Source organism: Cyrtonyx montezumae, unplaced genomic scaffold (genome assembly GCF_038088225.1).
Source record: "Cyrtonyx montezumae isolate F1298 unplaced genomic scaffold, pur_monq_1.0 scaffold_3, whole genome shotgun sequence".
NCBI classification, from domain to species: domain Eukaryota; kingdom Metazoa; phylum Chordata; class Aves; order Galliformes; family Odontophoridae; genus Cyrtonyx; species Cyrtonyx montezumae.
Genome location: NW_027072034.1, coordinates 13870529 through 13898257, shown reverse-complemented (window position 1 = coordinate 13898257; position 27729 = coordinate 13870529). Strand labels below are relative to the sequence as shown.

The 27729-nt window shown below is 33.9% G+C and overlaps 1 protein-coding gene across 1 annotated transcript in view; it reads left to right on the top strand.

Annotated features, from left to right (window-relative positions):
- The window catches only part of MYCBP2 (MYC binding protein 2), a 169279-nt gene that overhangs the window by 105852 nt on the left and 35698 nt on the right, over positions 1-27729 (top strand). The window contains exons 48-55 of the mRNA XM_065744087.1: positions 380-435; positions 721-836; positions 1749-1846; positions 6053-6169; positions 6921-7061; positions 14681-14905; positions 15782-15914; positions 17760-17885. Of these exons, the coding sequence (XP_065600159.1) occupies positions 380-435; positions 721-836; positions 1749-1846; positions 6053-6169; positions 6921-7061; positions 14681-14905; positions 15782-15914; positions 17760-17885 (1012 nt within the window). The remainder of the gene's footprint in view (positions 1-379; positions 436-720; positions 837-1748; positions 1847-6052; positions 6170-6920; positions 7062-14680; positions 14906-15781; positions 15915-17759; positions 17886-27729) is intronic.

Sequence of the window (27729 nt, the reverse complement as noted above, 5' to 3'; positions counted from 1 at the left end):
CAACAACAAAGATGAAATCAAACTTAGTAAACAGAAATTTAGAGGTAAATTAAAAATAATTTAAAAGATTTTCATTCAACTTGAGTAGAAGAGCTTCACAGACTTAACTGTGAACAAAGATATTATTAGTAATATGTATTTTTTGTTAATGAAAATGTAAGTATACATCTTTCATTTGTACATACATTATATATATGTGTTTATTACTCTCTCTGTGATATGTAATTGATTTCTGGTTCCCTGTTCAATGCTTCTGGTAAGTGTAAAGTTAGATTTTTTTGTTTGTTGAAAAAAATATTCTCCTTTCTCTTTTATTCAGGATAATAACATAATTGGTTACTGTTGATTTTACGTTCATCTCATTTAATTTGTTTTGTAGGCATATGAAAATTATTCTTTTGAAGAACTTCGCTTTGCTTCACCAACTCCAAAGAGGTAAGCATTAACAAATTACTTTGTATTAGAGATTAAAATTAAGATGTCCTGTCTCTGTTCCTTACATGTAGAGTCACAGGTCTTTACTGCTGAATAGAATTGATCATATTTTCTTAAATTTAGGGAATTTTAAAAATCTTATATCTTTATTATTGTCTACTCTCTGAATATGATCTCTTATCATTTGTTATAAAATCAAGCTGCAGGCGGAGTTTCCAAACTAAGTATTACAGATGTTTTTGAAAGCAATAATTGTTTGTTTTCATTTGTTTTGTTTATGCCTAGACCCAGTGAAAACATGCTGATCAGAGTCAATAACGATGGTACATATTGTGCAAACTGGACTCCTGGAGCTGTTGGTCTCTATACCATTCATGTTACTATAGATGGCATTGAAATAGGTATTTAATTTTCCCTAACCTTAAGAAAGAAATTAATTGTATATCCAATTTGAATACCGATAAATGCATGTTTTGTTGCTCGTAAGATTTAATATAAAGTTCATAGCAAAACTAAGTTTTGATTCAAACTTTTCTGTTGAAATCCTACTTTCTCAAAAGAATAAAAGACTTAGCTATTCTCTTATTGGAATAAGGACATATTTGGCAAATCAGAAGGTCTAGCTGCTTCTTTTCAAGCTGTTTTTCAAAAAGTCACCTTGTAAAACAAGCAAGAAAAGCAACAAACCAACAACAACCAAATAAGTTGAAGAACTATCAAAGTCTTTATATTTAATAATTAATAAATTTAATAATTATAAAATATTAAATATTTTAAATATTAAATTATATTTTATTTTATAATATTTAAGGTATTAAATATTATAAAATATTTATTTTAAGATTATTTCTCAAGTTTATATCCATTTATTAGTAAGTTCATACTGTTTCTTTACATGTGTGAACTTTTCTTTGTGATCTGAGAATTTTACTCTTGAGATATTTTCCAGCACCTTGTGGTTTTTCTAAGCGTTGGTAACTAAAGATGCTGATTTATTTTTATATATAAGTATATATGTAGGCCGTTTCTTATTGTGTAACTTGATTTCTAAGTGCTGTCTGCTTCTCTAATTTTACAGTTATCATCTGAGCAATACCGCATGCATAAGCACTGCTTCTCCAGGAGCTTTTACTTGGCACCCCTCAGTTAACTCTTATCTTCATTGGTCCTTGAAGAGACTGTTAGTGCTGTTTGTGAAACAGTTGAGCATTTTTTTTGCACGCTCTTGAGTTATAGCACTTATAAACTTCAGTTACTATTTGACTGATAATTCCCCTGTTTTTTCTTTAAACTTAGTCTTTGTTTGTTTGTAGATGCTGGGCTAGAAGTGAAAGTAAAAGATCCTCCAAAGGGAATGATACCACCTGGAACCCAACTTATTAAACCAAAGGCAGAGCCACAGCCAAACAAGGTTTGCAGAACTAAATAAAAACCCCAACAGATAGTTGTATTTGGGTGGCATTTTATTGTTGTTTAATACATATAGTGGTGCGGGACAAAAGGCTATTTAAAATCACCTTAATGTGCTGAAAGGAATGAAATGAAAATATACTGAAAATAAATGAAAGGTGCTCTTTCCATTTTCTTTCTGTAGATCCATTAGTAAAACTGTTACAAATTGTATAGAGAGTGTCTGTTTCTTGGCTGTCAAACAAATAGTGTACAACCATTATGAAAACTGCAGACAGCATTTTAGACTAATATTACTTCTTTTTTATTTAATGTTCTGCTAAGATACGGAATGTGAAAAAGGTTTTAAAAAGGTTGTTTTTCAGATGTGGTTCTTTCATTAGTCAACATTAGTTGTAAATTAGTTTCTTTGGTGATATCAGATGAGGTGCTTAAGGGATTTGATTTAGTAGTTGGGTAGGGATGGTGATAGGAGGATGGTTGGACTAGATGATCTTGTAGGTCCTTTCCAACCTTATGAACCTATGAAGTTCCAGTCTTCCTTTATCAGAATGTCGTCTTTAAAAAAAACTTATCCTTTCTGTAACATTTGACTTTCCATTTCACCTGATTCTTACAACCCAAAGGACTAAAGTAGACATAAGTAACAGAGAAAAGTTTAAAGATGGTGTTGCGCTGCTGGGAAAATGCCAGATAAGGGAAATATGCTCCACTTCCTCTTCAGTGCTCAGAAAGAGATATTAAGCAAAGCTGCATCTTACTTTCATTGAGTAAACTTGTGTTGAAAGATACGAAATGCTGAAATAACACAAAGTTATCTTGCCTTGTCATACTAGAAGAAAAAAAATGGGTTCTTCTCTGCCAAGAAATATTTAGTTATAAAAAGGGCTCTTCATTGATCTCCAGCACATCTTGATTTTTTCCATCTTTCTGCATATTTTAATGGCAGTACCTTTTGTCAAACAACTCTAGAGTCTGTAAATGCATCATGCAGTGTCTGCTTTGTCCACTAAAGAGATTCTTTTTCCTACACTGCCACCTCAATAATAAAAGTTAAATAAATAAAATAAGTAATAATAATTTTAAATTATTTAAATTTAGCTTTAGTTTCCACTAAATGTTTTATTCCTTATTGCTTTTTTTCAAATGATACTTTTAGGCTGTTTCCCTTTGCATCCTTAGGAATAGATCCTAATAATTTTCTGGAAATTTTGTTATTTTATTTGTTATCTTATTTGTTCATTACCTTAATTGAAACTTCTTATTGGGTGAGATTCATTTCACAGAATGTAATGGGGTTTCCACCCAAGCTATATACTGTTTACAGTCCTCTTTTTTTTTTTTCCATTGTTACAGTGGCAATTGAGGTGACTGGTTCATATATAACAGCTACATTTCATCAAGTAAGAGTAGCCATGACACTTAAAAACTATCAAACAAAATGTTAAGCCACTGATGTTCAAAGGCCACGTTTAATTATCTCTCTACATTGCTGCTCTTTCTTCTTATACCAAATTATAGCCTCTTTGAAAGAGGAGCTGTCATTCTGCCCTGCAAATAATGTCTGTTCAGCCTCTATCCACACTTAAGATTCATTGGTTTTGCAGAAGTATGTTTGTTTTTTCAGTCTTTAAATTTTAGGTCTTTTTCTTCTGTGTCATAATTGTGAAGCAAACCAGGGTAGAATAGCTCTCTGTTTTTGAACAGTAGTATTACAAATAATTCAGAAAGATAATTGTGGTGCTGTGCTCCATGCTTCTGAGCACAAGAATGCAGATCAGACATGTATACCAGAAATGGTACGATATACTGAATTCCATTTCACTGAGACAGATGGGTTACTTAGACCCAAGAAACTTCTTTTTTTTTTTTTACCCTGATCTAGATTTCACATAGTTGTAATCAGATAATGGCGTAAGTTTATTCTCAGTAGTAATCTGTTCTCAGAAACAGCAAAGTATCTTCACTGAAATAATGGAGCATTCTAGTTTTGAAATCATACCTAATTGGAAAATGTGTGATATGAGTTTGTATTGATTTCTTCTTTCTTTGTTAATTGAAGTCAGATTAGAATCTGACTTTCCTGTCCATCAAAACTAGTAAAGGAGGTTGTCATAGTGATCTGTGTTCAATCTGGAGTGTATGAACATTAAGAACTGCTGTCTCCTCATAGGCTGTGAAATTTAGATTAATTGATTTGTAGAAAATCCCATTCTACGTCCTACTTGAAACACTGTAGTGTAATTCACAGTAGTCCTTGTTTACTTGAATTGGAAGGGGCAAGACCATTAACAGCATGATTAGATTATGGTGTGTTTTGATTGCTGTCCCCACATTACTGAACAAGAAAGTAGAATCATGCAGAGGGAGAAAAAAAAAAGACAAACTTTGAGCAGGAGTGTTCTTAGCGCTTATAAAGGTTGTTAATTCTGTACAACATATGTTCCTTTGCTGCAAGGTGTACTTCTTTTCAGATTCACCAAATAAGAAGTCAAAGTAACAAAGTGCTGTGCACTGTAGGAGATGTATATATATACTGTGCCTTTCTACATTAATCACCTTTGGTCAGAGTCCAGTTAGTGCATGCTCTGTGGAAGAAGCATCTTGGGCAGTGTTGCACTAATGAGTTCCTGAGCTGTTATGCTATGGAGAAATATTCCAAGTGTAGAGATGATATATGAGAAACAAGACTCATACAGTTCATTTTGTTGGTCTTGCATGAAATAAGTGTAAAAGAACTTTTCATCTGTTTTTGTGGTGTTGTCCACAGATGCGATTCCTATGCTGGCAGTTATGGTTTGAAGTTTTCTATTAAGTAGTAGCTACTTCAAAGGGAAAAATGTTCTTTCTGTTTGTATCTAAATCCTATGTTTGAGTTTTCCTTCCCTTAATACAAATTTTTACTCAAACCTCTTGCTATCCCATCACATGATTTTCTGATGTGACATTTAGGAGTAATAATGTAATTTGCAAGGGTTTGTTTATATTCTTCTTTATGTTGAGAATGCTATAAGCAGTGTTCTATTTTTACAAGGAATAGAACAGTATAATCTATAATTGGAAGTAACCTGCAGAGATCATAAAATCTAATGCCTGACTCCTTCAGGACTAACCAGAAGTTAAAGCATATTACTGAGGGCATTGTACAAATGCCACTCCAACACTGACAGGTGTGAGGAAATAACCACCTCTTCAGGAAGCCTGTTCCAGAGTTTGACTGTCCTCACAGTAAGAACTTTTTCCCTAATGATACTTCCCTCGGCACAGCCCTCTGCTGTTCACTCGTGTCCTGTCATCACAAGTGAGATGAGCCCTACAACTGTTCTGGGCTTCTCCCTCCTCAGGAAGTTGTAAAGAGCTGTTAGGTGACCTCTCATCGTCCTTTTTCTCCAAACTACACAAAAACATTTACATTATTTTTGTTAAAAATAATAATAATAAATCTTACGATACATACAGTTTCATAAATTATTTAGAGCAAAAAAAAGCAATTAATGTACTTAGCTGTTATTTAATTTTATTTATTTATTTTGTTCTTTACCTTTTTGTCTGGGTTGATTCTGTGTGCTTTATATTAATGTAAAGATTGTGTTTCTACTTCGGTTAATACATTTCTGTTCTATAATGTTGAGTTTGAAAATAACAAAGAAATATACTGTATAACACAGACACATAACGCATTTCTTAAGCCATCTTTTTGGTTTCAAAAATAAGTAGAACAGTCTGCTCTTCTACTGTTTCTAAAAGACTTTTTAAGCTGTTTACTAAGGCAAATATCAACTATGCAGTATTATGGTAGTGACAAATAAGAGTTGGTGATCTTAGGTTGGTCAGTCGCTGGAAACACTGTATTTGTTAAGACAAAACCCTGACCTTGGAAACTTATGTGAATGGATAAATTGTAGGTGAGCAGTAAAAGGAATCAGAAGCTTGTACTTGCCATTGTCTGATGTAACAGATCTCTCAATGATTCAGTCAGTATATTTGTTGGCTTTTTTCAAAGAGTATGTTTTTTTGTTGTTATTATAGTTTGAAAAGAAAAAAAAAGTGAAATTGTGCACAGCAACCATGGGAAACTAGCAACAAACTGTAACTCTGACAGCCGTCTTGTCGCTAGCATTTCAGAATCTGTTAAACCTATTTCTTTTTACTCTTTGAGCTCTGTTCCAATTTTTTCTTCCTTACTTCTTTCCTTTGCTTCTCTTAGGTTCGCAAATTTGTGGCCAAGGACAGTGCAGGGCTTCGTATCCGTAGCCACCCTTCCCTTCAGAGTGAGCAAATAGGCATAGTGAAAGTCAATGGATCCATCACTTTCATTGACGAGGTAATTAATAAGAAATTTCTCTTGAAAATTGGGCTGAGATGTAAAGTTAATCCATGCAAATAATGTTGTTGTTTTCCATGTTTAGATGTTGACAGGTACAACTTAAGAACATGAGATTATAAATTTCAAAAATCTAAATATTTACCGATTTCCTTTTTATTTAGTTACTTGAAAATCTGTTTAAACAGTCATTGTGATATCAGGAAACAAAATTCCTGAAGTTCTTACATTGATACCTAAATCTTTAGTTGTTCATTACCTACTGTTTCAACTCTACATAAAAATTCAAAGATGTAGGTATAATTTTCATGACATCTTTCATTTCTACATTCACATGATCACTAGTGTATCAGTCTACTATGCATGTATAACTTCCTGTTTAACTTCATATTCAAGGAATATTTTTGCAATTTACTAAGTTAATTCAGCAGTAAAAAAAAAAAAGGGGAAAGTGGAGAACCATAAGCTCATAAAGGCTTGGCTTTCTTTGCTCTTTTCTCTCAAAGCAAATCTTTTTGTTGCATTATCCAATTAAATTTAATCTTTGCACCTTGCCCCTTAAATATACGTGACTCTCATTGCTTTGAAATCCTGATTTGTTCGGTATTCCTACTTACTTCTTATATTCTGTTAGTATAGTGAAGATCATTGCTTCCTTGCTACTGCTGTTTGTCTAATATCTGTTAATCCTTACTAGCCACAGAATAGTTACAGGAGGGCGTGGCTCGTTTTTGTTGCTTGTTTCCCATAGATCCACAATGATGATGGTGTTTGGCTGAGGCTGAATGATGAGACAATAAAGAAGTATGTTCCTAACATGAATGGTTACACTGAAGCCTGGTGTCTCTCTTTTAACCAGCATCTTGGCAAGAGCCTTCTGGTACCTGTTGACGTAAGTAAAAGGTGCCTTTGAAAAATATCCAAAGTACACTCTATCCTCATTACAAGACTTTCTTTAATTAAGGCTGCAAATGAGTCCTGAGGTAAAAGAATATTTTAATTACTAAAGACCGTCTTACATGTGTTTCCATTTTTGAGGGCTGCTGTGTAATGAGGGTGGAGTGTAGAAGTGTGCAAGGCTTTTTATGTTGAACTCTTATCCTAAAGGAGATGCAAAAGTGGAAAGACAACAATAATCTTAAAATCTGTAATGGTTAGGTTATGCACTGTTGTTTACTGTCTGTAAAGTGGCTCACTTTTGTCATGTTTTCTGAAGAGGCATCCAGCCTGCAGTTAATGCTGTTGTGACATTTTTTTTATAAAATTGAAACATTCTTTCATCTTTAAATATTTTCATTGATATTTTTCGTAAATTTTGTTTTAGTCCTTGAGTTATAAATTATTAGCTAATCAAAGAATCAGAGCACCGAGGCTCACTAAAAAAAATAGAATTTATAATAAAAGCAAGCAAATCATAATTTATTTGGATAACCTTAATATTACTACAGTTCAAAGGTGGTTACATCTTTTCTGGGGGCAAGATAAAGTTTTTAAAAAACACATATGTAAGCAAAACCAATGTTTCTCATTAGAATTGACGACAGTACAGGTCTTCTGAATCACCTTTGATTGTGCATTCTTCAAAGGAAGCAGTAACTTGATTTCTTCAGAGATGTGAGAACTAGATCTAGTTTCTAATGCAGCTGTTTGGATTCAATTTGTCCCCTTATGTGACTGAGCTGCTGTTTGCAGCTGAAGGTTTTCTGTCATATAGGATCTGAGGTATCTTCAGTTCCAGTGACTGCTTGCAAGTAGCCAAATCTGGCAGTTCATAAATCCCCAATGACTACAGCCCATGTTCTGAAAGTGTTAGATGATGTGACTAGATCTTCCTGCTCATCTCCATGTCTAGAATTTATTTCTTGATATCTCTTTATTTGGAGAGTGTATTCAATTAAATGTTTATTTTGGGAACTACTTTAATACCATGTTTGGGAAGCAGATTATTTCTGTACTCAGCCATCAGTCGCTTGAACAAGTGACAACACTAATTTATTTAACTTGTTATAAAATATAGAGAAACATGGGAAAACTAAGCTTTGGTTAAAATCTTCCTTGAATTTTGAACTTAATTTTCTATTTCTCTAGTATATCTTTGTCAGACGATAGTGCTTTTTATGCAGTAGTTTTCTTATTAAAGAGTTCTGTGAAATAGTTTCAATATCGTTTGAGCTCTTAAGATCTGATAGATATTACTAATTTTCTTTCAACTGACCAGTTTTGTATATCCTCATTTGCAAAAGGATTTCTTAGCTTCTGATCAGTAAGCAGCCAGTGGTGAACACAGCAAAAATTTTACAGAAGAAACTACGACTTTGAGATATTTTTATATTAACAAATGTTTTGAGCTACTTGGGAATAGGTTTATTTGCATCTGTCTTGCTTATCTATCTATTTATTTATTTATTAAGGACAAAGCATGTCTTGAGGTGATTTTCTTTTATTATCACCATATTTAAGCATTCAAACTTGTGTATTTATTTCAAAATTATAGAAAGAAAAGAAATCTGTATTTTTTTTCTTTTTTTCTTAACAATCACAAAACAAACATCAAGGTTCCATGGCTTTTAAATATCTTAGACTTCGTACTGCATGCTAGTATACTGTTAGGTAGCACACCATTACAAATTTTGTAAACTTTTTGAAGCTCCTGATTTTTTTTGAGTCAGTTTTAAACTCTTTCCAGCCAAATCTTGATCAAGTAAAACAGTACAGATTTCTCATTAAAGAGCTTTAAAATAAATTCTCTTGAGGTGATCAGTGAGGTGGGAATTATGTTGTTTTTTTCCTCTACATCCGTCTGTATTTCTCAATTGTCAAATCTAAAATGGAGTCTTTGAGAGGTGAATGACCCATGTGTCAAAAGTTGAATTAAGAAATGTTAGAGGTTATGAAATTGTGAAATAATTTCTGTCTACTCAGCATTTTCCATTTAATTGAGTATCTGAATGGCATAATGAGTGGGATGTAGTAAAAAAAAATAAAAATAAGTAATATATATGATTTCTAGAATCTGCAGCAAGTCTAGGAGTATTGTCTCTAGAAGAGGAAAACACTTGAAGTCTTATATGTGCCTAAAAGAACATATGGAGAATCAAGTGGCTGAATGAGACATGACATTCCCAGTTCAAATTAATCCCACATTATTTTTACTAAACTTAATTTTTATTCAACTCATGTGTAAAGCCTGCATCTCTTGATTGTGGTACTGTGTTAATTTAAACATAAAGTTTTTTTGTAATACTAAGTTAGGTGTATAAAATATCTCAGAGCATCTTGTAAAATATATTTTAAGATTTCTTTTAAAGAAAGCTGAAATTCCTCCCTTTCGTCACTGTATTAATTCAACAGTGAACAAAGGAAATTTTTTTTTTCTGCAGTGTTTATTTCCTCTTCTTTGCATATTTATTTTATTTACTTTTTTTGTAGACATTAGCTGTTTATTTTAAGATAAAACAAGTAGTATCTTAGTTCTTCTCTGTATATTGTGATCAAAGGTATTATATTTAAAGATAAATAATCATGGGAACCTAGAGATTCTATCTTAGTTTTGGTCATTTACCTTCTTAAGAAAATTTTGATTGTCTGATCTCTTACTATATCTCTTCTTTCATGAGGAACAACTAAATGGGCACTGATCTAAAATTGCACATCTAAGCCATCTTAATATCCTGTGACTTTGGATTAGTTTAATGTCCTGGTAGTTACTTTTTCTTCTCTTTTGTCAGTTAACTGTTCTTGCTGCATTCAAGAAGATGCAGCATAAAACAGTACAAACTAGTGAAAAATAGTTTTGTTTTATGGGAAGTCAGAGGATGTAATATTTTGGTTAAACTATGGAACTTTGAAAAAAATATGTATTGTATTCTGAATATTTTTATTACTTCATTTTATATGTCAAATATATAATTATAGGGAATTCTGTACTCTGCTGCTCGGTTTTACTGTTACATTCTGCAACTGCCACAGACAAACTGAACTGAGAAACTGTATTTTTCCAGTGATTGTTGCAGTGGAAGAGGGAACCAAAATTAGTATGTAGGTTTTATTTGATTGCAGAATCTCAGAATATTCTATGAAAATATTGCAGGGCATTCACAACAGATTACTACCTTCATTTTAGGCGTGATGGGAAGCAATTGGAGAGTGATGGTATGTTAAGTAAAGTGATGAGCTAATTATTTAAGATAACTTTGAAAAATAATACTGAGATTTTTAATGTTTTAACGTCTAAAGTTTCAAGAGCAGAGGAAAGGATCTGACTTGATCTTCTCTGTGTTGATGAACCAGCAGTTCTGCTTCACTGCTGTTGGTTTCCTCTGTGTGTTTTTCATGTAAAGTTTCATAGCATGTAAAAAGAAATTATACTTCATTGTTTTGGGTATGGATTATCCATGTTCATCTGAACAGTAGAAGTCCATCAGAAAAAAAAAAGTTATGCAGCAAAGTAAAGTCTGTTAAGCATCATTGGTTGCCTATGAAGCAAATTGTCATTAGGCAAATGTAGCCTTTCTATAATTGTCATAGATTTGTGTCTAATTAATAAGCTTCTACTGTGTGATCTTCCCTGTCTTCCCTGATTTCCCAAAGCATCTATTACATGACTATTTACTTGAGTATTGGTACCACTTCCAACTTCAGGAGGAGTTACTGTGTTCTAATGAAATGATAGTGTTCGATCATTTCTCCATTTTTGTCAAAGTTTTAAATTGTTGTCTTTATTAAAAAATGATGTAAGCAGTAGTTTTTCAAACAGCATGTAGCTAGATAATCCATCTCAAGATAGAAGTAAATTTACTTATTTTTAACAAGTTGATGTTTTGTTTTTTTTTAAGGGATACGGATAAAGCATGCAAAATGTATTTTGTACTTGCTAATTTCTGCTTACAGTGAATAATTTCCTTTTCTTTAATTACTATTAAATTTTAATAGGAATGCTGTCCAGGGATTTTAGTTGGTTCCCCTCGGTAGGTGGAGTAAGGAAATAAGATTTTGATAAATCTGTTCATACAGATTAAAGGGTGGTTTTGTTAATGGTTTCTACCATATTGATTATTGCTACTACTGCTTATGTACTGTTAATTCTTTCGTTCCATAGAAGCATTGTCAATTTCTTTGAAATGAGTAGAAAGAAGTTTATGGAGAGAGATTACTTTATGAAGATGCCTGCTTTTACTGTTTTCTGATGGCTAATAAATGCTGTCCTAGCAGTTTTGTCCTAGCAGACAGAAAATACACAATACAACAGTGCATGTTTCTGTAATATGGGCCAGTGCTTCTAAACTTAGGGAACTCTCTCTGGTATCTCCATTTGATGATTTTCCATAATAATCTAGTAAATGTGATGTATATCCTATGAAGCAAGTGGGATGTTAGTGATTGTTCTCCTCACAACACCCTGAAATTTTTGCTTTCAGTACAGTGCAGTTTTTATGTGCACACTCACAAAATCTTTTGTATGAGTGAGTTAAGTTTCTTTCCAAATGAGTGATCTTAGCTCTTCTGCATCTTTTCAGTTCTGAACTGGTGACAAATGTCCATGTGCAGTAGTCCTGATATAAAGGAAATTCTTTCAGAACAGCAGGCTGTCTTGCTATAAAACTGGTTTATGATGGAACAAACTACTGTTTCATTGTAACAGAAATGTGGGATTTGTCTGTGCACAGTCTCAAGCTTTGTAAGAAAATGTCTGGCTCTTAGTTCCAGTAAATGGCATGACACACTCCATCCATTTAGAGCTTTCTGACATACCAAATGGGTTTTGTTCGATAGATAATTTGCCAAGGGGCAATGGATTCAGATGACTTGATCAGAAAAACAAAGCTTTCCCCTTTTAAAAATATTCTACCAGTAAAGTTTCTTGTGGAGAAAGTTTACATTGCAGTACTTCTAACTTCTTCCTCCGATGTTTCTTTGTTCCCATTTCCTTCTTGATATATCTCTTTTTTTTTTCTTAAACTTTGTTGCTCAGAATGTCTTTAATGCTAGCCAAGGAGTAAGGGATTTGGACTTTTTTTCATGGACTTCCAAAGCTTTACCTCCTAAGGTGAGTTAAGTGACAGGAACAGTCACGTTGAATCTTTTTTTTTTCAGAATGTACCTCATAAATCAACTTTACATATTCCTTCAAGTCTATTTTACCGTCAGTTATTTTTAAAGGAAATGAAAGGTTTAAATGGAATGCTGTGTCTATATCTCTTCCTTTATGATATTAAAATAAAAATACTGGAGCATATAGTTGAGTTGTCTTTGATTTATAAGTGCACTCTCTTTTATTAACAAACAAATCTAGAAATTCAGAGAGATTGCCTAGGAACATAATAAAGGTTTTTATTCTTATTTTGATGCAGAATATTATTAAAAGGTGCACTTTAAGTTGCAGTATCAAATCAGTTGACATTCACATGAATAGGATTGCAGAAATTTAATAAAAAAAACATTTTTAATCTTACAGTTATGGAGTTGCAGGAATGTGTTATATTACATGCAGTTAAGCAATTTAAATTAACTACTTATGTGCCTGTCTAAATCTCTTTACATCCTTGTAGTGATTTTGAGATCAGTGTTGTTTTCATGTTAAACTTTCAGGTGAACTTTGTAAAGAAAATGATGCTCAACGTCCTTGCTGGTTTACAGATATAAAAATGTGTTTTTCACCAGATTTTCTTCCTCGAAATAGCAGAGGTTTTTTTCACTGTTACATCAATATCTAGAAAATGTTAAAACTATATTTACAGCATGCATTTTTTTTTCTTATTACCAACCTACTGCAGCTTTAAAGCTTTGAGAGTTTTAATATTCCATAAAGGTTTCTTGAAAAGGCTGTTGTATAACTCTGGACATAATGCACAGACTTCCATACCAAAAATCTGAAAATGTGTTAATTAGGGGTTGCAGGAAAACATGTATAATAAATAAATAAAAAGAAATAACACAACTAGTATTTCAGTGTAAAACTAATTTTAAAAAGTATTCTTCTACACAGCAGGAAGTGTTACAGGAGATGCTGGAGGCAAAAAATATTAGCACATTCAGAAGATATTAAATCTATAGGAATCAGATTCATAATCAGACAGGAAAGAAAATAAGAGTATGCCCTCTAACATCCATATTTAAAAGATTTTACATATGTTGCTCTCAAAGTAATGCCTCCTGTTTATTTCCATGGAAACTATAACGGATACAAAAAGGACAATAACATTACTTGATAGAGCCAATTCTCAGCTATGAAATACCCCCATTAGCTGATTTATGTGGATAAGCTGATGGAGGCACTCTTCATTTCATGATGAGACAGCAGTACTTGTCCATCTGGAACGTGGCTTGTCTTTCATGTCACTGTTGCCAATGCTGAAATGCACCACCCAGGGCCTTACTGTGGTCACATCCACTATTTGGTCTCCATAAACATTCAGCAAAGCATCAGTGAATGAGTTGGCAGGAAGGTTCAGTTTCTACTGCCATGCCACAGATAATCCGCTTCTGAATTATGGGTCAACATAATAAAATAGAAGGCATTACTTTTAGAGCAGCCCTCATAAATGGTGGTATATAAGGGATGGCTCGCTTATAATGGCTTGCATGCTATTTTTGATTAGCATTTTTTGTTGCCATGACTGAAGACATATGGATGAAGTGAACCATTGGCTTCCTCCAGTTAGGGCATTACTTAGGTTCATAACTTTCAGATCTTCTTTTAAAAGTACATATGACATATTTTAAGCTTAATAGAGCGTGTTCCTGCTTCTTACTTGGTTTCTTCTGATGTTACCTTCATTCTTCATGTTTTCCAGTATAATACTATAATAAACCACTTAGACATTTAATTAATCTATGACTGACTGACAATCTGTATTTCTCCTATGTTTAGTAACTATCAGTTTTTCTAAATAGGAAGCACAGAGTATTTTCTCATTTCAAATTTCAGCGTATTTTTAATCTGCAATTGAAACTGGGTGAAATAAATTGCAGGCCTTTTTTATTGTCTGAATACAATAAATATGCACTACTTTTTATAAGAATCTATGATGTTTCTGTTATTCTTTGTCATGATTTTACCTTCAATCTAAAATAGCAATGAGTTGTAAAAATAAAATAAAAAAGAAGCTTGTCATTTGGGAAGAGACTGTATTTAAATTTCTTTTATATAGCTCCAGGTTTTTTGCAAAATTATTTCACAAATACAGCTGAATGAACATATATCCTAGTAAATATCACTATGAAGCAAGTTTTAGTGGAAGTGGTAGGGTAAATATTTATAGTGTCTAATTCCCTTTTAAATAATTTCTCTGCATTTAAACCACTTCTGTTTCAGGAATAACAGGGTGACTTTTCAATTGGCGATTGAGGTAGTTTATTATTGCATGCTAAAATTAGAAATGTAACTAGTACCTCTTATCACTTTGGAATTTAGTTTTTTCATTCTTGAAATAAGTATTTGTTATGTGAAGAGTTGACAAGTATTAGTGATGGATTTTATTCTGTTTTTTTTTCTTTTTCTTTCTTTCTCAGGAATCTAGGTCTAGTACTGGTGACTTCTTCAAAGACCTAAATTCACACTGCCCACAGGAAGCAGTGATTCAAGAGCAAGATATTTCATTACTTCGAGGTGGTCCTGGAGTGTACAAGGTAGTGAAGACTGGCCCATCAGGTCATAACATCAGAAGCTGCCCTAACCTTAGAGGTATCCCAATTGGAATGTTAGTTCTGGGAAACAAAGTCAAAGCAGTGGGCGAGGTATGGATCCTTGTAGCTTCAGTTCATGTCTTCATTGATACCAATATATAACTAGTAAACTCAACAAAAGAATCTGCTCCTGTACAGGTTTGCTTTTCCAATCTTTATGATAAATTCTACCTTTTGAACTTGGTTTATATTTTAATTACTAATGTAATTCTGGTTTTTGTCTTTTATATATGTTCATTGAAATAATGCTAAAGTTGTACAGGGTAACATATGCTTTCTTACATATTTGTTACGCTATTCCTTACAAAATGATGTTTCTGTTTTATGTTTTTGTTATATGCTTTGAAAGAATTCTGTTTCATTGAAAAACAAAAAAAAAAAACTTTTTTCTAGGACCTAACCAATTAACAAATTACTCTGTTTTGACTCATTTGTTCAGTTTCTGAACTATTGTTACTGTTTGTGGTTTTCCAGTTGTGATGTGTTATGATTAAGAAGGGCTTAAGGATGAAGTGTGTCATGCTATTTCCTAAATACATCAGGAACAAAAATTAGTACTTATGCAAACATTTCATATATGACTCTCTATTACAATTCTGTTGTTGCAGCCACTCATAAAAAAACTGTACTTTGAATACATCCTTCAAGTTTATACTTTGGCTTGTTTGAATGTTCTAAAGTTGTGGTGTTGGTGTTGCTTTTTCCAAACATAATGAAGTTTAATACTTTTGGAAATATTCCTAGCTGAAAACGTGCCATGGTCCTTCAATCTGCCTCAGCCTGTGGCCTTAATTTAAGAAACATTTTAAACTTTTATTGTAATATAAAGATTGGAATGCTCGTACTTTTCAGATTCTGAAGTTGCTGAATTGCGCTACTGAATAACGTGTAAAGTCAGTATGTTGTGCTTTTTTATGTGTACGACAGGTGACTAATTCAGAAGGTACTTGGGTACAAATGGATAAGAACAGCATGGTAGAGTTCTGTGAAAGTGACGAAGGCGAGGCGTGGTCGTTAGCTAGAGACAGAGGTGGAAACCAGTACCTCCGACATGAAGATGGCAAGTTGTTTTGTTCTGTTTCTGATTAACTTAGAAAAAAATTACAAGAAATTCGAATAGGACAAATAAGGAAGAACTTGAGTTTTAAAAGGGTGTAATATTAATTAATATTTTTTCATTTGAATTACTTTGTTGTTGAATTTCCAAGTTGTTTACAAGCATTCTTTTCGTGGTTTTTTTTGTGGTTTTTTTTTAAGAACATGTAAAGTATTTCCCTGTGTTTTCTTCTGTACCAGTTATGGCTCATAATTCTATCCTTCCTTTCAGCCATAGGGATGATTTTTATATAAGTATTTGTGTACTTCTTTCAGGAGATTACTTCTTTCATCTTTGTTGTGTCTATATGAAAAGAGGAGCAGAAAGAAATATTTGTCCCTTTTCATTTTGTTACTTCTGCTATACTGTATCTCATTAAAAAAAATTACATATATATTTTAAAACACGAAATTTTAAATAACTTCACATTTCTAATTATTCTAGTTATCAATGAAAGATTACGTTTTCTCAAAATGCAGAATTTATATCCTGATAAATTCAAGTTCAGACTGGGTAAGAACTAGAATTAATGAAAGGAAACATACAAAATGTTAGTACAAAAAGTTTGCTAGTGCATATTTGTAATTTTGTTTTGATCATGCTTCTTACTGCTCATCCTCCAAACATTACTGATCATTATTAGCGATCTAAAATATGTTCCTTTTACCTGATGTGCTTCATGTGAGCACTTTGATGCTGAAATTATTAATTCCATAATAGATAGTCCAACCCATCTGACTGAGTTCTCAGGTACAAGATCATGGCCTACCAGTTGTTCCCTCAACAGATGAAGCAGGTGTGATCTGACATTATTTGGATTTCTGGAGAAGATCATCAAGTCCAACCTCACTCACAGTGCAGAATCAGCTAGATCAAGTGTCTGCTCAGACCCTTGTTCCATAAAAGCTGAAATACTTAAAGTACTTCCAACCACTCTGCATAATTGGTTTCAGTATTTGCTCACCTTCATAGGGAAAAAAAGTCATATTACATGCTGCAGCATTTGTTGTCCCTTGTCCTGTTACTGTAAACCTTCCAGAACAGTTTGGCTTCATCTTCTCTGAACCTTCCAGTTATATAATGGAAGGGAGCAGTAATATTTCTCCTTAGCTTTCGCTTTTCAAGGCTGAGTGCACCCAGATCTCTCAACCTCTACATAGCTGTGTACTCTGTAGTGCCCAGACCATCTTGGTGGCTTCTGCTGAATTCATTTTAGTCTGAACTTGAATAGGGAGCCTGAAGTTGGGTACTCATACCTAGTGCTCTTAACCTTTCAAATTTCTAGTAAAAATTAATGTGAATCTTCGTTACCATGATTTAATTAAACATTTATCTCTGACAGTACTTGTTCTTCCACAAATTATAAAAGTTTGGTATAATTCCCTACTATGAGGCTGGTTTGTTTCAACTCACTGTAACAGTTAAGTTTCTTCAAGCCATCTATTAAATATCTATTAAATGAATTTAACAATTGTTGTCCAAAGAATAAATAATCAATCAAATGGTATGATATTACTGGAAAATAAGTTGTCAAGCCTATTCCTAAGTGGCACATTGACAGCAAAATTTGCAGCAACTCAGTCAAATGTAAAACCTGTCTGCGTGATATTAACTCCTCAATCTTTTTACTTTTAGAGCATGAGCTCTAGGGAAGAAAGAAGTCCTTTTCTTTTTGAAGAGAATTGAGTAGAGTGAAAGAGAGCTCTCTGGAGAAAAAAAAAAAAAAAGAAAAAAAAATCTCCTTTGTGACTTATCTATCCAGTGTGAAATATGAGAACTAATTCTAAAGTGGTATGATTTTTTTTGCAGAGCAAGTTCTTCTAGACCAAAATGTTCAGACTCCTCCCCCAAGTCCATTTTCAATACAAGCTTTCAGTAAGGGGACAAGCTGTAGTAACGGACAAGGCTTTGATTATGGCCTTGGAAATAACAAAGGTATGTTTTTCCACTCACGTTTTTTAAAATAACAATTATCTTAATTTTGCTTAAGTTTTTGTCACTCACTTTGTACTTCTTTAGTCAATATCAGGTGTTCTCCAGAAGATGAAATCAGTAGCACAATGAATTGGAAGGTGTTTTTTCTCCAGTTTCAGTCAAAGTACTGTGTGTAAAAAGCATAATCAAATGCTTGAATGTTGCAGACAGCTGAGGCTTTCTGTAATGCTGGGCACAATGCTGTAATGTAGAAAACAAACATTTTGAAAACAAGATATGAGAGCTATTGTATTTAGAAAAAAACAAGTTTTGAAAAGATCGGAAACATTCATAAACACTTTTATCCTGTCTTGAAATGTTAAGTGGTTTTGACTGGATGACAGACTACTGTTTGAGGTTTATATTGTAAAACTGAATTTACCTTTCGGCCAGATATCAGTTACAAATACTGGGAAGTGAATAACTTCTCACTCAAAACACTGTAGTTTCTCTTAAGCGTGATTTATTTCACTGATGAGATGTAAAAATGCATAAGCCATCACAGTAAATTCAGTTTGCCTTCTGTTCATTCCTTAATTAAATCAAGAATATTTAATATGGAAGACACTTTTGCTGAGGCTGATATTCTTGACAGATACTGCTGAAGCACAGAGCTCTGTCATTATACTCTGACATCTCTGTCCTCTGTCAAAGTCAGTGAGAACATAGGCCTTAGGTATGCACTCTGTTTTTAATACCAACACACATTATTAGTGTCTGAAATTTAAAATAAAATAAATCTTGAGACTTGTTATAAAGTAGGACATAGATGTGTTTATGTGATAGCCACAGTTCTATCATTACATATCATTCTATCGGTAGCTTTTAATACTCAGATAGAAAGGTTAAAATATGGTCAAGTATATTCAGGAAAAGTAAGATTAAGGAGCTTATGAGTAATTTCCTGTAGGAACCACAAACATTAATTTGAACTCTATTTTTCTATTACCTGATTAACAAGACCTGAAACTGCCAAGTAAGCTGCAAGCTATGCTATTTATCGCTGTAGCTCCAACAGTCATTTAGTTGCCATCTTATATCAGGGTGTTTCATCATAGCATCGAGTTCCCTGAAAAGCTAAGCTGTAAATCTACTGACACAGTTTATTCAGTGGCAGTGAAATGTGAGTATTCACATCTAGACATTGTAAAGTAATGAATTAGTGTTTCCTCCACTGTTTTTTGCAATTGCCTCATACTCAGTCACAGGGCAAAATCATCAGTACACATAAACATGTGCAGCAATCACATAACAGTGTTGTTTGGCAGCTTTGTAATGGTCAGCTAGATGACTTATATTAATTCCACGTATTGTAACTGCTTGTGAAATCTTGGGGGAAAAAAAAGAGCAGAAGTTGTTGGCAACTGTATATGACAGAGAAATGCTATTTTCTTCCTCCCCCAGAAAGAATAGAATTAATGTATCATATTATATGCTGCCAGCTAGCATTCTCAGATCTAAGATCTTTGAGAAAGTGCTTGTATCCTCAGTTCTATCTATTAGGAAAAAAATTCAAGTGAAGCAGTGGAGATGCTTGTTTGTCAAAAGAACTTTCTATAGGGATGCACTAGTTTAAATACAAATTTAGTCACATACCTTGGTTAAATGTAAAGATAGTTGGTATTAGGTCTGTGTTTACCATCTTGCCTGTGATACAGAAGACAAACTCCTACAAATATTCTGTTCTATGTTTGAGCCTCCTACATTACAGTCAAGTCTTTAATATTCTTCACTAATTACCTCATCCATCTCCACATTTAATTTAAACAGATGATTATTTTGAGCAGGTGACTTTCAAGCTTTTCTTAGGGGTTTCTTCTCTTTAAAATAATCACTTGTTTATGGCCTGTTCGTTTAGAGTTCTTCTATACAAACTGGAACAGTTATAACAAACAAGTTCTTTACCTTTTCATATAATGCCACATTTTGGAGCATTTTATCACTCTTATATTTCAGATATTCCATGGCTTAATAGACACTTTAGCAATTGCCATTCTTTGTTCAGTGATGTATATTAACTAAAATACAATTTTATTAATTTCTAAAAATAAGTGGATAACAGGAATCCTGTTCTGAATCAGTAAGACTTAGAAGGAAACATCTTCCTTGCTTATGTTTAAAATGTATTTGGCATCATCTAGACTTTAAAATTGCTGAAAATGACTTGATAGTTTTGCAACAGCATTAGTAGGTACAGGGCAATGGAAGTAATGCCTGAGCTCAGATACTTCAATGATTCTAGAAGAGAACTACTACTACTGGCTACTGGGCTTTGCATACTTCTTTAAAAATCATTTCCCAGTCCTCTTCTGCCAAATAGAAAAAAAAAAATACCAGTGGCAAAACTGATTATCATAATAGACTGTTAAACTGGTTACTCTTCAAATATCCCCTCTACACCAATGCTAAGAAAATATTAGGAAAGAAAGACTAAAAGGAATAATTTCCTAAGTCTGGAATGTGCTCCCTGGACAATTTTTACTTCTGTATAGTGTACATTTGGTACTCAAGGACAAAAAATTAACCAATTTATATAGAGAGAGAGAGAAATAAATATACATATTTAGTAGTTAATGATATGCAAAATTTTTTATACCCTTTTTGGACCTCAGAATCAAGTTCTATTTTACTTACATAAATGTTAAATTCCATAACTGGCCTGAGAATTTCATATGAAAATGTCAAAGGATAAGACATTCACTTATGTGATTCTGCTTTATGTACTGTTTGGAGATAAGCTATCATATCTCAGGAAAACTATTTCTCCATACTGTCAATACCCAGGTGACAATCATCTATTGAAACAAATGTGTGTCAAACAAAATTGATTGATCTTATCATTAGAATTCTTCAGAATTTGAAGATTTAATGAGTTAGCAGAATTGATGGTTTTAATAACAGATAATGACAGAGGAGTTTTATCACTGTTTGAAATGCAGTGCAAGGTACATGGTGTAATTGGACGATTGGGATAAACAACCTGATAGATAAACACATAGTAGATGAAAATAGATGTCATAGGTTGGGTTGTTCTCAGCAATGCAATGTAGGTATACTGAGCATGACCTCATTGAAATTCTTAGCTTTAGACCAGGATCTGTTCTCCCTCATTCAGCTTGACTTCTTTAGAGACAGTGTCTGTGTATCTGTCTGGGATCATCTACACTGCTTTGCGTTCTGAAAGGGCTTCTTTTTGGTGCTGAGACTGGATCAACTCTGGCTTACTCACTTTGTAGTATGACTGTTAGATAATAAGCCTCAGTGATGCACTGGGGATAGCAGACAACACAAATTTAGTTCTTCTGATTTTGGCAGTTAACTTGATTAACTGCCTCTACACTGTCATTTGTGCTTTGGATTCACAGCTGTTAATGTGGAATGCAGTGTCCTGCTACTTGGGCTGCCTTTACGCTAAGGCACTAAGTCAGCAGAATTTATGTGAACTGCTAAAAAAAGTCTAGAAATACTGTTCATACCTTCAACTGAAGATGCACAAGGCATACTCTGAACAAAACCAGCACAAGAAGTTTTATACCTGTGTGGCAGGGAGAATAAACTGCCCACATACAGTTGCGACGTCCAGCTGGGACCTGTATTCTAGTGTTGGTTCTTTCTCTGATAATTAACATAAGTTACATCCAAAAGAAAAAAAATACTGTGCAGCTTTTAACCTGGAATTGTTATTTTTTCTTAAGTTTTTTATATTTATTTATATATATATTTAGAATAACAGTGCTTTGCCAAATGTGTCACTCCCTTCTGGGTTGTTACGGTAGGAATGTTTGCTGCCCAAGTACAGATTCTAGTGATTTTTCGTTATGCTACTTCCGAAATAGTGCAATAAAATTGATGTCAATAGGTGATTATTTAAGTGGAGTTCCAGTTGTTTTCTGGTATTTCTGTTCTTTCCTTTTTGAAACCAAAAGTTCAAGAAAATAATTTCAGTGTTTATTATTGGAGTTCTTAGGGTAATATATGTTTCCATATACCTATAAGCAATTGATTATCACCTAAAACCATTTGGTAATTTAGTATTGGTTTCTCTATTCGATCTTCTAGAATGTTTTTAAAATGATCTGAATTTGCAGAATGAAGTGACGCTGTTAGGATTTGGTTGGTGGTGATTAAAATCTGAGATGTTTTCAAACTCGTGGTGTTTCTGAGCTGATATGACTAAGTTTACCTCAAGTTACAACATGGTGTGATAAACTGCCTTCTTATTGTAGGCTTCATTTATTTCTAATGCTTATATGTGGCTTTTCTGAAAATCGACACTTAAAAAGTGAATTTATGCTTTGAATATGCTAGCTCTTTGAAGGCCTTCATTTGCCCCACAGTGAATATCTGTAGATCTTCAGAAAACCACTGTCAGTTCCTAAATTCTATTTATTTTTTAAAAATGACTTTTAATCTTATCTTGAAAAACGACGTGACAGAATACTTTTGAAGATACTTGCAAAAACGAGCAAATATTTAGCAAAACCTAGGCACAGAAATACACTTAACCAAAGTCTAATCACTTGTTATCCTTCCCTTCTCATCAGTTTTTCTAATCTTTATCTGCATGTTCTGTTGCATGTGTGTATGACTGTAAATGCTACGGATGCTGTTTTTCTCTTGGCTGCTGTTCAGTTTTTGGTTTGTTTTTCTTTTCTTTTTTTGCAAAGTGAATATTAATTTCTATTTTGAAATGTTTTAAGTAACTGTAGTAAAGTGTCCATGATTTTTTAAAAACCCTGCTTGTAATTTTAAGTAATTTTATTACCATGCATGGGATGAGGTTTTTGTATTTAGCCACAACCAGAGGTGTGTGTGGCTAAATAAGAGCTTTCTCTATTATCACCATTTAAACTTTAATTGAGCACCATTTTACTCCGCTGTTCCAGAGAATGACAAGTAACAGGTTGTAGTTTTGACTGTTTTACCCACTACAGGTGACCAACTGAGTGCCATACTGAATTCCATTCAGTCACGGCCAAATCTCCCAGCTCCTTCCATCTTTGATCAAGCTGCAAAACCTCCCTCTTCCCTAGTCCACAGTCCATTTGTGTTCGGACAGCCCCTTTCCTTCCAGCAGCCTCAGCCACAGCTTCAGAGTAAGTTTGTCAGCCTTACCTGCCTCATCAGTCCATTTCTGCAGCTTTTACATTGCTGTCCTCAGTTGCTTGCTAGCTTCTCATCATCCCTCAATGCGCCTTTCCACTTTTATTTTGTTGAGTTAGTTTCTCATGATTCAGACACAAGTGAGGTAATGCTCCCAGAAGAGTATACCTGATCCACTTTAATTTTGATACTGACAGTACTTTGGTTTTGTATGTGTCCTACAGCATAGATAACATTCATGAAAGTGCATTTCCAATATTGTATGAAACCCTGGCTTTGTAATGAAGGTAAATATCTTTTATGGTACAAAATGCTGATAACTCTTAACATAAAAAATTGAATTCATAGTTACTTGATTTTCTTCTTAAATTTCTTATTTTGTCATCGCAAGTTTTCGGATGTATCTGGAAAGTTGTAACACCTTGGCACTAACTCATAAGGATTTGGCAGTCTTGTGTCGAGTGATTACAAGATTGGTAGGAACATCCAAGTTTGCATCTAGAGGTGAATGGCAGTTGACCTGATTTACTAGCAGGAGAATACGAGGTGGTTTAGTTTTTGTTCAGTGAGAAATAAAAGCTTTAGTATTCACTGTGAGTAGCAGACATAGCAGTAAATTCTTGCTTGTGCACAGGAAAAGTCTAGCATGCTAGTCTCTTCTTACCCATAGAAGTATATGTTAGAAGTGCCACAATTCTTTCCCGTGGGATGTGTCAGTCAGTTCAGCCTGTCTCAGGCAGCCCTAAATTGCTCCAGCTCAGCTTATGCAAGTAAGGGTAAGGGTTTCATGGAGCGCTGCAGGTGAGAATTAAATATCTGGTTCACCTCTATATAGACAAATTAATTTCAAACTTTTGTCATTTAGTATTCAGACTTGTATGAAAAGAAAAGCTATATTTTTTTTAACATTGCTCAGTAAGGTTTTTTTCAGTAAGTTACAATCCATGTTTTGTTTTGATAAGGATCCATGATTTGGAATTAGGACATTTTTCTTCTAAGGGGAGTACCGGTCTAATAAATAAAAGAAAAATGCAAAAATCACTGAATCACAGAATTGTAGGGGTTTGGAGGGGACCGTAGAGATCATCGAGTCCAACCCCCCTGCCAAAGCAGCTCCCTAGCCCAGGTTGCACAGGTAGGCATCCAGGTGGGTCTTGAACATCTCCAGAGAAGGAGACTCCACCACCTCTCTGTGCAGCTGTGCCACTGCTCCATCACTGCACTGTGAAGGTCACTCTTTTTCAACATAGTCACAGCATTAGCTTTGTGTTTCTGCCAGTGATAAACAAGTGCCTGCGTGCCACAAATAAAATGACCTTAAGTTTATGTCTGATTTGGTATCTCAGTTTAGTGCAGTATTTCAACCAGTTAGGTTATTTGCCCTTCCAGCAGTGTAAATTGAGCTAGAAATCAAACAGAACTAGTGTATGTTGCTGTAACTGAGATATGATAAAAAGAGCTTCTTCCTAACAATTCCTCATTTACTTTACAATTACATGCAAATAATTTAAACTATTCACAAAGGAGAGAAATATTTACGTTTTTGTTTCCTGTGTTAAAAATCTAGAATAGGAGGGGAAAGCAGTTTTGAGTTAGAACTTCCCTACTCTTCTGAAAATCTCCTAATCATTTTACCACTTGAAATAAAAATAAAATATTGTGTGCAAAGGCTATAGGACTATGTTCATGATCATTTAATAGTTAAGGAAATTATCAGGGATATTTGAGACTTAATTAAGACTATTTCTAGAAACCATACATATTAGAAAGTAATGAATTAACAGTATGCATCTATTAGACTATCAAGGCATATATGCAATGAAAATATTTCAACAGGAAAGTACGGATTTTGCTGTACTTATTAATGTGTTCAGTGCATTCAACTCTGCAGCTATAATTGAGAATCCCTTTTAACACTTTCATTATTTCCAAAGCACTTTATAGCTTCCTGTTTCTAAACAAGTAATTAGAAGTTAAATCCCTATCCTATTGCTTCCAGTCCCTCTTCAGTGCCAAATAGTTAAAGTTAAAGGGCGTTTCCCAGGGCTCCATGTCATGTCAATTGATTTCTGCTGTAGTCGTATGCAGTAATAGTTTCAAATGATTAAAAGAACAAGTGATAGTTTAACAGTGGAAAGTGGTTGTCCTCCAGCATAGATTCCCACAGCTACAGACATGGCAACACAGAAACACATTTTCTGATTTAACAATCTGAGTAAGTAGCTTAGGCTGACACATTTTCTGTTACCTGTCTACTTGAGGAGGTTTTATTTCAAAGCATGATTTTGAGGAGAATTAAGATTGTGTTAAAGATCCCATAAATTTATTTCCTTAATTAATGTTTTAAAGTATGGAGGAAAACTTTGATTATGGTGTGTACTCTACCAGGTAGGTTTTTATTTATTTTTTTTATTATTATTATTTTCAGAAAAATAGTTAGCTATTCTTTCTGAGGAATGTTTTCTGTTCTTGGGATTTATTTTTGTTTTGTTTTCCAAGTTGATTTGAGAAAGAGGGAATGAGTCTCACAACTTTTTTTCTTCTGATACTACATCTGGTTATTTTTTGCAGAAATAACTGTAGTGCTTTTAGACAACCCCTTCCTCAGATATCATGCTTGAAAAGAAAATAAATGCCTTTGTTGTTCCTCTTAAATCATAAACAAGTAAACTAACTGAAGTCCTTTGTGTCTTTTCAAGGAAACATTGGAACTTACTATGGAAGGGACAGTATAGAAAAAAAGGAGGGATTGTCCTACTCAGTTTTCTGTTACTGTGCTGTTCAATTCCTCTGCTAATTGTCACATGATTGTACAAGAGGAATAAAGCCAGAAAGTTTTTATCATGTATTTTCATTCCTTATCAGTCCTTTTATGCAGCTAAGTCCAAAAACACTAGAGGAGATGACACTAACCTACGTGGAGTTTGGGAACTACTGTGTTCACTCGGAATATTAACAAGGATTTTTTTAACAGAAAGAACATTATTATTCCTTGATTATTTCAACACAACAATCTGATTTACTCATGCTTTAATGTGCTTGCTCCTAAGAAGACTGTAAGATCATCAATGACAGATTTTCTTAGGACCACAGCTTCCAACAGCTGCAAGATTTATTACTCATTACTTGATTGATTTGTCTTTGCATTTTGTCAATTTTGCCCAGTTTCTGCTTGGTTTCTGAGTATTTAAATCCTGGAGGATCAAGCAAGGTCTTATTTCTCAACCTTAAGCAGTGCTAGGTCATAAAAACCCTTATACACATCAAGACATGGAAATGAACAGAATCTTATTGCGCCATTTAACACCAGTTAGTAAAATTCAAGATCTGGCTGTTGAACTGTGAACCTGGGAAGGAAGTTTGAAGTCACAGAAGTTATAGTTTCTGCTATTTTCTTCACATCTGAGTTGCTGTTTTAAATGAGGAACAGATTTGTAGACTGGAGGTATGTTAAACCCTTTTGTTCGATTCATCTGTCGCAGTTCTAACTCTTCCCCCACATAGCCCTGGCTACTTGTCTTGAGTAGTTTGCTCAGCACAGCTGTTGTTTCCTGACTCATCTCAGTCCGGGCAGCAGCTGCAGTGCTGAGCTGCTGTTTGGCACATTCATGGTGTTAGACTGCCTCATTGCCTATTTAATACATGCTGCAGAGCTATATGATCAGCCCCTACCTTTCGTGTCAGGAATTTCTGGGTATATTCCTTCAGTACTGTATTAGCATTTTCTTCGTGGTTTTATTTCTTTCCTTATTAGGTGCTTATTACAGAGCATTTGGGACCAGTGGCTTTGCATGTAGTGCTTCTGTCAGCATCTTATAAACAGTGGAAGCTACACAAAAGATTAGTGCATGTACAAAGTGTGCAACTCTTTTTAGTACCATTTCAGTACAGTGAAGGGAGAGAGTAGTCTTAACCAATCACTCTGATCTCTTTTATGTCATACTGAAATGTCATGAAAAGCAGACTGAGAGTACTGGCTTTTTTCTTATGCTTCTTATTGCCAAGGTATTATTCCTGAATGAAGTTATATTGTTTCATACCTTCGGCTTTAAAGATTCAGTATGGTAAGATAGATACGAAACACACTTATTTTTTGTGTGTGCTGAGCAATTTAAATCCAAAACCATCCCCAGGGGACTGTTAAGGTAGTTTGGAGGACGTGTATAAATTGTGTCAAGGTTTATTTTAGAAATAGATTTGACTCACTGTCTTCAAAAAACAGGAAATTAAAGATTTGTTACTATAAACTTTTGGATTAATTTTATATTCCTCTAGCAGAAGAAGGCTTCTATCAGTTAAATATTTTATCAGCTCGAGTGTTTGTTCTTGAAACCCTGTCTTTGGGCAATAAACATTTTTGTTTGTACTGAGCAGTAATATTTTTATAATGATACTACATTTTAGTAATTGCTTCTGATAACTCTTTAATTTCCCTACTTAATTTATCTAATAGTTCTCTGCCTTTTTAATATGTAGTATTCAAATGTTTGTTGACTTCTGTGTATCCTTGTACTTATGAAGAAAAGGAATCCATGTCCAACTGTCAGTACAGCATTTGGCATCTTTCAAGATAACATAAGAGGCATCCAATGCTTAGGCAGAAGTACAGAAGGCAGGTCAGTGCTTTCCTTCATCATCATGCAGAACGACTGAAAAGGAGCAGCATGCCAGAGGAAATTTTAGCTTATCCAGAAACACTTGA